The sequence below is a fragment of the Cephus cinctus genome, unplaced genomic scaffold (genome assembly GCF_000341935.2).
Source record: "Cephus cinctus unplaced genomic scaffold, Ccin1 Ccin1_scaffold1102, whole genome shotgun sequence".
In the NCBI taxonomy this organism is placed as follows: Eukaryota; Metazoa; Arthropoda; class Insecta; order Hymenoptera; family Cephidae; genus Cephus; species Cephus cinctus.
The window spans coordinates 155,769-169,542 of NW_014333612.1; the positions used below are offsets into that span (position 1 = coordinate 155,769).

At 40.4% G+C, this 13,774-nt stretch overlaps 1 protein-coding gene across 6 annotated transcripts; it reads right to left on the minus strand.

The window, feature by feature from the left end:
• Positions 1 to 13: 13 nt before the first annotated feature.
• LOC107272061 (putative DNA helicase Ino80) lies at positions 14 to 13,742 on the minus strand. Of its 6 annotated transcripts, XM_025089331.1 has the most exons (28): positions 12,663 to 12,882; positions 12,010 to 12,094; positions 11,757 to 11,916; positions 11,606 to 11,685; positions 11,311 to 11,522; positions 11,066 to 11,239; positions 10,701 to 10,994; positions 10,444 to 10,602; positions 10,196 to 10,365; positions 9,917 to 10,133; positions 9,758 to 9,845; positions 9,392 to 9,683; positions 9,106 to 9,308; positions 8,863 to 9,003; positions 8,678 to 8,799; positions 8,296 to 8,591; positions 7,932 to 8,214; positions 7,709 to 7,855; positions 7,371 to 7,629; positions 6,927 to 7,054; positions 6,712 to 6,806; positions 5,839 to 5,911; positions 4,752 to 4,910; positions 4,557 to 4,659; positions 4,001 to 4,113; positions 3,757 to 3,909; positions 3,336 to 3,666; positions 14 to 1,335 (listed from the first exon to the last, which is right to left on the minus strand). In XM_025089331.1, the coding sequence occupies exons 3-28, from the start codon at positions 11,888 to 11,890 to the stop codon at positions 926 to 928; spliced, it is 4,836 nt and encodes a 1,611-aa protein (XP_024945099.1). In that variant the 5' UTR covers positions 11,891 to 11,916; positions 12,010 to 12,094; positions 12,663 to 12,882; the 3' UTR covers positions 14 to 925. The 6 variants fall into 6 exon arrangements, with proteins under 6 accessions (XP_024945099.1, XP_015604273.1, XP_015604276.1 ...); XM_015748787.2 differs by lacking the exons at positions 12,010 to 12,094; positions 12,663 to 12,882 and adding an exon at positions 13,544 to 13,742; XM_015748790.2 differs by lacking the exon at positions 12,010 to 12,094.
• Positions 13,743 to 13,774: the final 32 nt, after the last annotated feature.

Genomic DNA, 13,774 nt, shown 5'->3' on the forward strand with positions numbered 1-13,774 from the left:
CAATACAATAAGATTTTTGATTTTCTTGGATATCCAAGTCTGGCGTCTATTTATTTATAATAAATACCATTCTTCTACAAATTGATAGAGCGTCACCGCTATTCATTATTTCTTCTTATTAATAGATTCGTATTTATCTCCCTCTTCTTCTTCTTCTTTTTTTTTTCTTCGTTATTGATTCACTCATTTATCTCGTTTATTACATTTTCTTTCTTCTATCGTGCAATACAAAATAACGGACAAGTTTTTCTTTTTCCTTCCACTTACAGAAATATCGCTAAGCGTAGAAACGGCGTATCGAGTCGTTTTGTACGTGTTGGAGAAAATCACTTAATTTTATACTATATATATATTCAAATATATATGTATATATATATATATATATTTATACCTATGTATATACTTAATTTCTTTTATCTATCATCCTATCTTCTGATTTCCGGATATCGTCCGCAGACTCATTCTGCCTTTTTGCCACGTGCGTGCAGTAAAAAAAATGCCGTGAAGTTGGGAGACAGCAGGAGAAAGAGAGAGAGAGAGAGAGAGTTGGCAACTGGGTGATGCGTCGAAGGGGAAAGGAAAGGGGAGAATCGAAGATTTTCCAAATCTCTAAAATAAAATCGCGTTGATCTCATGACGTAGATCGAGTTGGTGTCGATTTTCCAGCGGACGAAAGAGGAAGAAAAGGTTTACGTAACCTCTATGGACACAATAACATCTATTTCTCTTTGTTCTCTTTCAGCATAATATTCCTTGGGATTCTTGTAAAAAAAAAGACATTTATCCCGCTCCCAGAAAGGGGTCCATTGCGACCGTCTTAAATAATTGGGATTATCAATAATAATAATAACAACAAAAACATCAAGAGAAAGAATAGTGGATTGCATCGGGACTCACAAAATTGGAGTCCGCACTGGGTCCTCTCTTAGGAACCTCGCGGTGGCGTCTGTTGCGTGTAAAATCCAAAGGGTCTTGACTCAGAGTTCTGGGAGGACGAGGACGAGGTCGAAGAGGATGAGGATGGAAGTGACGAAGGTGCAGCTGATGCAGCGGTCGACTGAGCCGTTAGGCCCTTCCCGGAAGCTGCGGGGATCTGATGATGTGATCTAATGGGAACCGGCAAAGGTCTCTGGACCTTCTTAGGGTTGTGTCCAGGTCCACGATAGCCTTGATTTCCAGGTCCCGTGGGTCGGAGTCGTGGTCGTCCTGGCCCTCTGCGTATCGCAGGTGCTCCGCCGCGTCCTGGAAGTGGTCCCAGTGATCCTAGTGGACCCAGGGGGGGACCCACTGTACTTGGACCATCGCCGTCTGCTGGTCCAGATCCTCCTGGTCTTCCTGTAACATTTCCCCCAGAAATTTGCTATAGTACAGTACACGTTCAATGCGAAGCTTCGATGTCCGTAACGACACACATGGAATATCAATATGTACTGCTGTATCCTGTAGGAGACCTTAGACCTCGTCACCTTCCACCTTTTACCTACTCGACTCGAATCAGGTTCCTCTGGCGCAGCATAGCACTTGGTATTCAGCATACGTCTCTCGTAATCAATCCACCTTTTAAAGTATAACCTCATCCGCGGAGCCGAAGTACCGTTTGATAGGTAAAGAGAGAGCCTACGGAATCCAAACTTGATTTTCATCAAAGAGTTCGTGTACTCGTGTAAGAGGGAATTCCAAGTGGAATCAAACGGGAATCTCTATTCCTCCCTCTCTCTCTCTCTCTCTCTCTCTCTCTCTCTCTCTCTCTCTCTCTCTCTCTACGTCTCCGGCGAGTTATGCGTTAATTAAATACAGGCTCAAATTCGGATTTATGGTAAACACTTGACTGGTAAATTAAGGTAGTTTCATCAATTCCCAAGTATTAAAGTACAGAAATATTCCCTTACACCTTGTACAGGGTGTGCCATATAGTTTAGATATTCAAAACTCGATACGATATTCATAAAAACGTAGAATAATATTAAATTTCAAGTATAAAAAATTCCAAAGATTAAAGTACCTCCTACGAAAAATAAAGTCCTCGCGGCACGCGCCATTGGCGTCTCTGTGCATTGAAAATTGCTCAAACGCGCATGAAACACACAAAAAATGGGAACGAAACACCTCAACAAAATTCCATACTGTATGGAACGCGTAGGATTTTCTGGACCGTAAAATTGTCCATAGTAAGATGAGTCCCAGCGATAGGAAAGTTAATATCTATACCAAAGCCTGCAGAATGTAGCGTGGCACATTGTGTTACAGCAGGCCGACACAAAGTGGAAAAACGATACAGAGAGAGAAGAAGGTAAGGTTCCTTTTACGCGCACGAGGATCAGGCCGACGGGCACGCGCCTCATTCGCCTCATTCGCCTCCTGTCCGATTCTGGTGCGACTTCTCCTGCATAAAAGATAACCGCGAGAAGTGGCCAAGAGTTCCAAAAAGCTAAGAGCATCGATCGCAGCTGCCAGCAGCTTCGCTCCGCACCTGCTTATCCGTGCGTGCTCCCGCCGCACGCTGACGGCCGGGGACCCCTTCGCGTGTCTCCTCTACCTCAGCACTCATCTACGTCTCGCGCGTCACACATAACCGGAGCTCCTGCTTCTTCGCCGCTCCGAGCGCAGAATGATATTGCTGTGCAGTTCCAGCACCCGATGTGTGTCTATATATATATATATATATATATATATATATATATATATATATATATATATATATATATATATATAGATATAGGCAGAGGACTCGATTCTTGTCGCGTTACACTTAGCAGGCTAACAGTCCAGCATCCATCCGGTGTCCAGTGAGGTGCTCATCTCGCAGGAGGAGAGTAACTCGAGGAAATGGTCCAGGTTAAGGCGTAGATAGGTGATTAGGTCATCCTGGAAGTGTGACTCATAGACTGTACATGGTGAAACACATTGGCACTGGGGAATAGGGATGTGGGGAGGGTTCCCTACTTTTCGCGAGGGCACATGTGTGCTCGCCAGGGAATTTTCAGGAGTGTAGGATATATTGTGTATTGGACTCCCTGCCAATCAGGATGGCTATGGCTCCAGACGGCGCTCACTTCGCGAACCCCCATGAGAACCTGGCAAGTGCTGAGGGGTCGCCTGCGTCACACTGGGGATTGGGGATTAAGGGGGTATTGATTGTAGCATCGAATAAGTCGAATGCAATCCTGCCGACCCCCCGTCACCCTCCCCGACTCCATTATACACTACAAGCCTCCTCGATCATCTCTACAGTCGATGCACAGTCATGTACGCATATAGTGTTTATTTCAATGAATAAATACGTCTGATATGTTGGACTTGGTTGTTTTGGGATTTTGTATTTTTTAACGACTTACCCTGTGGGGAGGACTGCGGATCACTGACCGAGGATGGAGATGGTGGACCTGGGGAAGCTGTCCCTTTGGATGGTGGATGAAGTAAGTGTAAGCCTCGACCTTTGCCACCTATGGGACCACCTCTTCTGGAACCTCTGGGTCTTCCTCGCTTACTGCTTCCTCGAATACTAGGTCTCATCCTCACCCCACCTCCTGGGCCAAATGTGAAATGACCTAGCTTCGCGACCTTTGGAGGTTCTCCAAATTGTGCAATTCTTGAGGATTTTGTATCACCAGGAGTTGGTACGGGACCATCCACGTCTACAACGAGACCCTCGTTGCTAGTCTCGTCCTGATGAAAACAGAGAATCATAAAATAATATAGAAATTAATCAACGCTAGTCTTGTGTCGCTATTCAAAGTCTTCAGACAACCCGCGTACCTCGGACCTAGCAGGACTGGCTGGCGCACTGTCATCCAGAACATCATGCTGAACCTGATTCGTTGTAGCCTTGCTAGGAAGAACATTACTCTGTGAAAGTTCAGGAACATCCTCACCGAGGTTATCCTCCAGACAAGGTCGCTTAGCCTCAACCTTCGTATAGAAAAGAATTAAAATCTCTGAACAAGCGATACTTGCCATCCAAAAACGTATCCAGCCTAAAGCCCACGGGGCAGAGTCTTACCTTGACCGGAAGCGTGGTTAGCTTCCTCTTCCGGTCCCTCTCCTTATACTGAAGGCTCGACTCCAGCCGAGTCTCCTCAATGTGCTGCTTTCTCTCCTCGCTCCGTTGGCTGTCTGAAATACGAACACGGACGCGTACGGTTTCGTTACTCGTTATTATTCGTTATTAGGTGATTAGCATAACCTAACGAGCACCATTGTAATTGCACTGGGTATCCGTACAGTCCTTACAATCCCTCCAAAGGTAAGAGGGCCCAGATACATTCAAGTTATACTTTCCACAGTCCTGGAACGCCATTTAATTTCGATCTGGCTCTTAGCGATTTTATAATCAACGAACAACAACAAACGCAAAACGAAAGATGGCTGAACAAGGAACGTGGAAGGCCATTCCTTTCCACTTGGCACTCTGGAAATGCATTCCACTCCTTTGGAATCTCCGCCAAGTTCTTTTCATTTGGTACTAATTATCATGATTGCACAATGCCATTGCACTCTTCTGGAGAACTGCGAGAAAAAGTCCTTAAGGAATTTATCATACTGGATTATCAGCTCACATTTAGCTTCGATCTCCTCGTCGTCCAATAAGAGCGATACCACTTCCTTAGGCTTCAGAGTATCCGGCTTAAAGTTTCCACCACTTATTACCATACGTTGTATCTGTAACGATAGCGTAACGCAATGATAAAGTGGCTTACGCATTAATAGCTACGAATTCTATTAAATGTTATCTATCCATCCTGGAACCTGACCTCGCTTTTTTCACGTGCCCTCTGCAATATCCTCTCCTCGATGGTGCCCTTGCAAATTAATCGGTAGACCGTAACCTGCTTCGTTTGACCAAGTCTGTGTGCTCTGTCCATAGCCTGCTGATCCACCGTGGGATTCCAATCGCTGTCATAAAATATTACCTGAGTACAGACCACAGTACAAATTAATAAGATGCATGATAATGCTGTGCATGGTCTATATTTAGAATGAGCTATCAACCAGTCGAAAGGGACAGAAGGGGAGGATTTTAATAGTTTGGTCGTGAATGTTTCTAAAAGTTTTCTCAGGGTAAACACGGCAAATAAAATGGTTCGTGATCCGGACGGGATATAAGTAGGCGACCAGGCACGCCGTGTCGCCGAATAAATCAGATTTGTTGGATCGATGAGAGGGATTGGATATTGGGGAATGGAACTGTGACGATGCGCTCCACTTCCTCGCGATATCTCCCTCGCAATGCGAGTACTTCAATTTATCTACAGGGTGTACCACCACCCTTGGGATCCTAGATGACTCTTCCGGAGGATATATTGCCAGAGACACCCAGTGATCCTTATTGCTCGTGTCTGAAAATGAATTCTTTAAATCTGGACGTGCTTTTCTCTCACTGGATTTCACGCTGCTTCTGCAGGAAGAATAATTGTAACGATTTATTGTACTTCATGCGGATAAATCATATTATTGATAAATGAGAGAGTTCCTTTTCAAGAGTAACGAGCACCGAGCAATTAACTGTGATCCATTCTACGTCATTAATTTCACAATTACTCTTACGGATTCTTTTCTTTCACCTTTCGTTAGCTGAATCAGCTGTGATTCAGGGAATAGAGGGACACGCACAGTAAAGAGAGAAGAAGAGAGAGGAAAAAAATGAAAGCGTGTAATAGAGTTAACTGGCAACGAGGTACCGTTCACTTCTGAATTTCAATTCCACGAATTCCGGAATGCCTGACGCCTCTGACTTGGAAAGCTAATGACGCTGCTAAGGACGATACACTAGTACAAAGTGTAAAATTAAAGCATACTGCGATTACGGGCCTTATGCCTCTTAAAAAATATAATACCAACCGTGTCAGCAGCCGTAAGGTTGATTCCCAGGCCACCGGCTCTTGTGCTTAGCAGAAAGACAAATATGTCCGCCCTGAAACATGAACGTCCTGTAGATTGTAGTTGCGAGCAACGACCGGCTGTATTTTGTATGTAAATTAATTCGGGGTGCTGGCCAGCACTTAGGGGATTTCTATGGTAAAATCTTTGCAAAGTAATGTTAACAATTTTTCTGATCCTACGCTCTTGCTCTTCCCTGATGCATTATAATCTGCAAAGTTGAGGATTCTGTTGAATCTTTTTGCAAAATGATATTCTGTGATTTATCGAATATTTCATTAAAAAGAGATACTGTTTATTATATTTATATATACAATATATGAATGTTATTGCTGGTGAATTTTATCGATTGGAAGGGTAAATAGAACTTTTCTATATGACTGTACTTAACGAATTGACTATAATGGTTCCAGACTTTTGGGCATAGTTATTGGAAGAATTTCCTATTAATTATGCAAATTGTGAAATTGCATGGAACGACCTAACGAACGAATGCCTCGTTCATTCATGCTGTTTGATCTTCGAATAAATTTTCTCTTGAGCTTGTTGCTCGGTTTTATAAATAAATTATATTTTCATGTGGCTTCCAATAAAAGATTGTATCGATGAGCCACTTTCGTTGCGTAATAAACAAGAAACGTAAAACCTAACAGATTATGGTTACAGGATGATCGATATCCGATCAGACGTTATTAACTTCTAGTATTACGGTTAAAGATATCGATAACAAAGCACTGTGTACCAGGCGCCGATTAAAAGTAGCGCGTCACACGATAATTCTGAGTATCGATACTCCAATAATTAAACACACTAGTAGAATATATGAATACTGACCTTTTTTGAAAATCGGCCACCATGTCCCTCCTATCAGAAATTTTGGATGACCCATCCAGTCTCATAAACGTATGTTTTCTGTGATACATATATTCCTGAAGTAAAGAGAAAAACAAATTTTTAAGCGTACCTATGTAAGTAGTAGAATGAATAAGAATTACAATGATTATTTTTTTTCTTAAAATACAAAGTTCCTTTTAACAAAGGAGACTGACCTCCAGCAGGTCGATCATTTTGGTCATCTGTGAATAAATGAGGACCCGGTGCCCTTGCTCCTTGAGACGACGTAGAAGGCTGTCCAGGACAGAGAGTTTTCCTGCATCCGTGACGAGGGTCTGCTTGTCTGTTAAGATTATAGAAGATAAAGGTAAGTCAAGGTTTGGATGTAGTCATTTCTAATTATAAGCATGTGGGAGAGCAGAGTCGCTTCATAAGAGTCCCACGAGGATCGTGGATAAGGAGCCTTGAATCACTATGTGAAAGATACATACTACGTAACCCGTCTAGTGTAACGCCTATTGCCCTAATCGTGACAGGAATTACAGTTAAGTTGCGTATCTACTGGCGCCATTGACTATAGAAATAGCAGCCTCAAGTAAAACCTGGTGGGCGTCCGGGGTAGTGGAAATATATTAGATGCATTAAGTCAAAGGATCTACCTGGCACAATTATGTTAGACCATCCATTTATAGGAGAGGATACTGAGAGACCTCCCGGTGGGTCGTGTGAGAACGTCAGGTTATTCGCCTGCTCAGGTCGCAAATATGACATTCTATGTTCACTAGGAAGCTGGACAGCTCTTTCACAACCGTATCGGAGTACACATTGACCGAAAGGTCCTCCGCACTCCTCGTGTCTTCTCCAGCCACAGGATGCTGCGGAGCTGCTCACATATAATTTTCTAGGACTCGCCTGTACCTGTAACACAAGCGTATACAATCGGTGCTGAATCATCTCCAAGGACATACCATGGAATGTCAATGAATAAAAAATATACCTTAGGATTGTTATCGCAGAGAAATGCAGGAATTGTTGTACGTTGACAATACCGCATCGAGGGTGCTCTAGGTATGTGAGGATGTTCCGGAAGCAAAGGAATCTTGGGTTCTTCACCCTGTTCTGTTTTAACAGTTGGCAATGGTCGCTGTTAAATAAAAAATGTATTTATTTAAAATCCGACTAGTCTACACGATAAGTATTATAATATCTATTAAACTGACCTTGATCAGCTGATTGACTGCGCGCTTGCTACTGCGCAATATCCTGTGTGCTACTGTTTCCGGCATCGAACAAATAGTATGAGTGCTATGAGTGTAGATAGCCTCACCTTCTACGATGTTTTTCGTGAAAATCAAATCATTAGTCACTGTACTATTTGCTTCGATTCTTCTAGTTTGTAATAACATTAGATCAATAGGCGGTGACACTCTTTCATTAACCCACCAATCCTCCCAATAACATTTTTTCTTTAATCTCTTCTCGGTAAATGTCGCATGACATAATCTAAAAACAGATAACATAATTATTTAAAGACTCTTAAGTAATCAAAATGAATCTGGATCGTCGATTGGAAATTATAGACACCTGAATAATATCCCAGCAACAAAGATCTTATTTAGCTCCATGGGAGACAAGCCGATTAATCTGCAGAAGGAGAAGAAACTACCAAGAGAATCATCATCGCGACGATGGAGACATCTGTGTATATGTTCTGTGGCAAAGACAAAGAATCTATTGTAGAGAAGATGATCCTTAGATGGTAATGAAAGGTGCAGGAGTCCCTCGTTGTACAAAAGTCGTGGCATCTCGTAGTATTCTGTTCTTATGAAAAGTGGAGACTTTGCGTCTCGACGTTCGAAGAGTTCAGGATGATTGCAGACCTAATTCATATTTCATTATTTTGTTAAGTTTGTATAACAAAAAATTAGCCAGTAGAAAAAGTTTCTGAGATCAGATGTAATTATACCTTACGGAATTGCATGACTAGATTCATTAGATTTGAGGTAAAATTTTTGTCATTGGGTGTCGTATCCCCACCACCCACAGTATAATGCAACAAGTCCTCTATCCGGATCTTTTTCTTTAGAGCTACAAAGTAAAATTAATTATAAGAAGCGTAAGTTAATTATTTTAATAAAATACATTACTCACCGGAATATAATAATTTCTGTCGAGTTGTCAAAGGACAGTACACCATCACTTCGATCTTGTCAGAGAGTTCATTCTCTACATCTTTTTTTATCCTTCGCAACATAAATGGCTTCAGAATCATGTGTAACCTGGATAGATGCTCTAAGGAAGGCAAGATGCAACAAAAATACAATTTTTTTTTTATCGTAATAGACTACCTTAAGTTTTATTCAAGGTTAGTTAGATGGGTAAGTCAAAACTTACTCTCATCAATTCCTGTTTTATTCTCAGCATGGCTCTCAATATCTTTGGAAAACCATTCATTGAATTCATCGTGCGAATCAAACAGTGTTGGCATTATAAAATGTAGTAAAGCCCACAATTCAGCCATACTGTTTTGAATAGGTGTACCACTGAGTAACAATCTATTGCGACAACTAAATCCAAGTAATAATTTCCACCTCATACTAAAATATGAACAATTCAGTTATATATTTGTTGATATATTAAGTGAAATATTACAATTAATAAAAAGGAAGGAAGCATGTACCTGCTTGTGCTCTTTATAGCCTGAGCTTCGTCAAGTATCATATATTGCCACTTTATCCGATTGAAGTACTTATAATCAGTAATGACCAGCTGATAACTGGTAATCACCACGTGGAAGGAAGCTTCCTTAGTATGGAGATCCTTCGTGTCCCAGAACTGTCTCAAGATTTTGCGCTCCTGAGGATTCCCCCAGTATGGAACTACTTTAAAATCCGGTACGAAACGCGCCATCTCTTGTTGCCAATTGTGAAGAGTGGATGCGGGTGATATTATTAAAAATGGACCCCAGACAGCTGAGCAATTATAAAAGAATCATTAATAAACAATCATCTTGAATAAATAAAGTCGTATCATATTTTGTACTTACAATATCTTTCAGCCACGTGACATAGAAACGCTATAGACTGTACAGTTTTACCCAGACCCATTTCATCAGCCAGGATGCCGCTTATGCCCTAAAAACCAATAATACTGTATAAAGAGATTCTAAAAAGGCGAGGATTTTTGAATGATCAATTAACTCAACCTGGTCATAAAGATTTGCAAGCCAGTTCATCCCCTTGAGTTGATAGCCCTTGAGATTCCCTTTGAAAATTGAAGGCTGCGGATGCTCCAATGTCTCTGGTGTTTCGCTCAAACGCAGTTCCTGAGCCGCTGCGGCAGTGTCAAACTGTCTTGTACGCGCTCTTTCACTATCAAAAGCTTCAATAGCATTTTTCTTTGCTTTGTGTTTCATAGTCTCGCTAAAATCCAAATACCAAATAGTTGTGATAGCGAAACAGTAGAACTTTAATACGATACCTACCTATCGTAGTCATCGATTCCAACTAATCTGGGATTTTTCTCTTCGTCAAGCTGATTTAAAATCCTAAGTTGTTCTTCTGGTGACGCTTTGCCCAATTTTCGTGACATAAAGTGGGCATAGAGCTCTGTTTGCGTTATAAGAAAATTCAGCTTTCTTTGTTGACGTTTTGCCTTGAATCAAATTTTTATTAGCCTTAGAAACATTCAAGAGAGCTATACTAATAATGATACAACGGATATGGTGTCTACCTCAATCAGTTCCACATCCATTTTGCGCTGCTCTTCCGCTTCCTTTTCCAGCCTTCTTCTCGTCTCCCTTTCAACCCTGTCATATCGTTTCCAGTAAGATTGCATTTCTCGAGTTAATCGTTTAGCTCGCCATATTGTTTCCTTCATATTTTTCTGAGACTGCAAGTGATTAATAATCATAATTACGCAAAGTTCAAAATTTAAAATATTTTAAGGTTTTCATATATTGTTAAAAATGAAGGGTAACTTATACTTACTTGCATGGCTTTCTGCCTCCAATATTTCATACAGTGCTGTGCAACTTTCTTACAGCTTATTAACATTTCCTTATGGTTGTTCGTCTTGGCTCTCTGAACCTTGCCGAGCTCCTTTTTGGACATCATTATCCAGATTTTACGTCTTCTCATGGCCATCACCTCAGGACTTTTGTTATTATGCTTCTTCCTGCCACGAGCACGAGGTTGATGCCTCATCATGGCTTCCAATTCAGCTTCGTCAAGTTCATCGTCCTTCGGTGCCCGATCCCAGTCGTCGTCAGGATAATCATGTTCCTGAAGAAAAATAAGCGTTTTAGAATTTGAATGTGTTAAAGTGACATTGATAATGTTCTTAAAATACTGACGTGATACTCATCAGATCCTCTGTGTCGCCCACCCTTTTCCTTCTTTATCTTCATGATCTTCTTCTCAGGTTTCTTCTCCTTCTTCTTCTTGTTCCCAACAATAAGCTTCTGGTGCTCAGGAAATCTGTCATAACTTGACAGCAACCCAGCACCGTAATACTGATACTGAATGTTCTGTAATGTTCAAGAAAGTTACACGTTTTCTAAATGACTTGTGGATTCTTCGATAAGTGAAATTATCGAACCTCAGGTTTTTGGTAAAACCGCCCCTGATATTTTTTACGGAGTATGTGAAACTTTAACATGTCTTGAAAGTCCTCTTCCGTTACCGGATCTTCTGTGTCTGAACCAGATGCAGAGCTGTCTGACGAATCGCCGAGGAGGATATCTTGCAACCATCTACGTTCCTCTCCGACGTTTGTCATATTGTATAAACGTAGTTTGTCAATTCTCTCCTCTAAAGAATACATCTCTGTTAGGCTACAACCTTTTTAGAACAGTCCTTATTCAATTTGTCTTAATAATGATATGGGAGTCTACCTTCTTTTCTTGTGAGTACGTCATTGAGATAAGCCTCTGATCCATCGGATGAGTCTGAAGAGACTGATTTATCATCCTCACTGAAATTCAAAGAATCTATAGTGCTACTTTATGCCAATATGGTTCATATGTAATGATAATAAGCTTGTACCTGACACGATCTTGAAACAATTCATTTATTTGATGCAGAAAGGGCTGAACATTAAGGCTACGCTCCAAGCGTTGCAGATGCAACGGCGCAGCCATTTCGGCTTCCAACCCCATGGTTTGCGATTGTTCGCTCATAACCGGTTCGTATAGTAATTTGTGTACTGTAAGCAACGAACCACAGGCCAACTTGTAATTGATCTTTACAGCATTAAAATATTAAGAATACAACTGCAGTTTAAAATATAATACTGTACATTGTAGAATTAAAATTAACAGAAGTATACAGATGCTCTTTTATCAGCACATTCATCTAATTATGAACTGCAGCAACACAGCAAACTATTACAAAGTATAATAATATAGTGATTGCAAATTATGACTTATGCAAGACATAGATTATACTTATATCTAAATTAATAAATGTTATCTCTATGTAATAAAAACAAGGTTCGATGAACAAACAGAAGAATAATGTACTGTTGCCAAGGTAACGAAGAGACACAATGCCACAAATAAATCTTTGGAATACAAGATTCCATTGAGATCTTAATAAGATATTGGCGACAATAAATCAAGGAAAATCATTACAGAAGAAGATATCCAAAAACAATATCATCATTGTAAATCTCATTATGAAGAATGTTCTACATGTTTCTATTAAAACAGGGCAAGGCAAGAAACATAGAGTGACGAATTAATACAATTCTGACATGCCTTAAGTACCATTGTTGCAACAATGTCTCTTTCGAACCGCATGAAAGTAAGGGTTAAATACTCTTTGGACTGATACGCCTCGATCAGACAGGCTGTCCGCAATTAATAACATTACATAAGGTAAATTACATGACGATTCACAGTAGTGCGGTTATAATTGTGCGAAATATTCGACGGATTTCGGATCACGTACTGTTTGGTTAGAAACAGCCACACTTATTTCACACGAAATGTGGGCGCGGCCGCGTCAAAACGTTGGCCCTCGTTCACATCGAAATTGGATATATCAGTCCGCGGGAAATACATAGTAAACAGGAGCCTAGACAACGCTGGCATTTGGCGTGCCATCAAACCAGGGCAGGGATAGGGCATATCGTTGGCCACCATTTTTGTTTTCAGTAGATGGCACCACCGGCGCCATTACTCTATAATGAGTGCGGACACATCTTCATCATTTTCCCGGTTCTATTCCGCGTCTTTTCAATTTCATCCTGTTCCTTTCATTTAACTTTTTCTAATTCTTTCCATTTATATACATTTTATAGCACTTCAACCACAAGTAGAAAAATCTAACGTCACAATAGAATACAAAAAATTTGAGTGTCGCCCATTTTTAAAAATTTTGTTCACTTATCATTAGAGTTCTTTCACATTGATGGAAAGTAATAAATGTTGGCGCAACAATATCATGTGATCCTTAAGAAGTTGCGTTGTTATCATTTTATGAAAATATTTGAGCATCATTATCCAAATTATATTTATCACACGCGTTAGGCATTTACCAAAAATATATTTACAATATTGAATTATATGTATATTTCAATGATGCAAAAAATTATAGACGACGTAATAAATAAAATAAAAACGGATATGTGACATGAATTGCAAATTTCATAACCAAACCGCCAGGATGCTCCTTCCGGTTCCAAGCGGCGACGCCTTCGGCCTCAATTATATTTGAACTTAAATATAACTACCATTATTTTATCAAATAAACAGAAGCAAGTAGATTCTCGATATAAAAATATTTAAAAAATTACCGTGATCCTGTACTTAACAAATAATAAATCGTACCTTGCATTTAGACATATTAGCGGCAACTTTATATCCCCGCGGAACGCCATTGTTATCACGATTGAGTTTGCATAAGAGAACTGGAACCGGCTCAAAATTCCTAAGAAAAGAACGTTAATTTACACAAATATCGTCACAACAACAGTTCCTCGTGACAGTAATATCTTAATTATATGCCTATCCGACAGGATCGAACTAGATAAATATGAATATTTAAATAAATATAGTATT

What these genes read in the sequence shown, in the direction of transcription:
- LOC107272061 (XM_015748786.2), bottom strand. Translation starts at nt 12,581, where the DNA reads ATGTTATTAATTGCGGACAGCCTGTCTGATCGAGGCGTATCAGTCCAA. An exon ending in TAGTCATGCAATTCCGTAAG is followed by an intron (nt 8,592 to 8,677) that starts GTATAATTACAT and finishes AATATGAATTAG; the next exon opens with GTCTGCAATCATCCTGAACT. An exon ending in CAGTCAATCAGCTGATCAAG is followed by an intron (nt 7,856 to 7,931) that starts GTCAGTTTAATA and finishes TTTATTTAACAG; the next exon opens with CGACCATTGCCAACTGTTAA.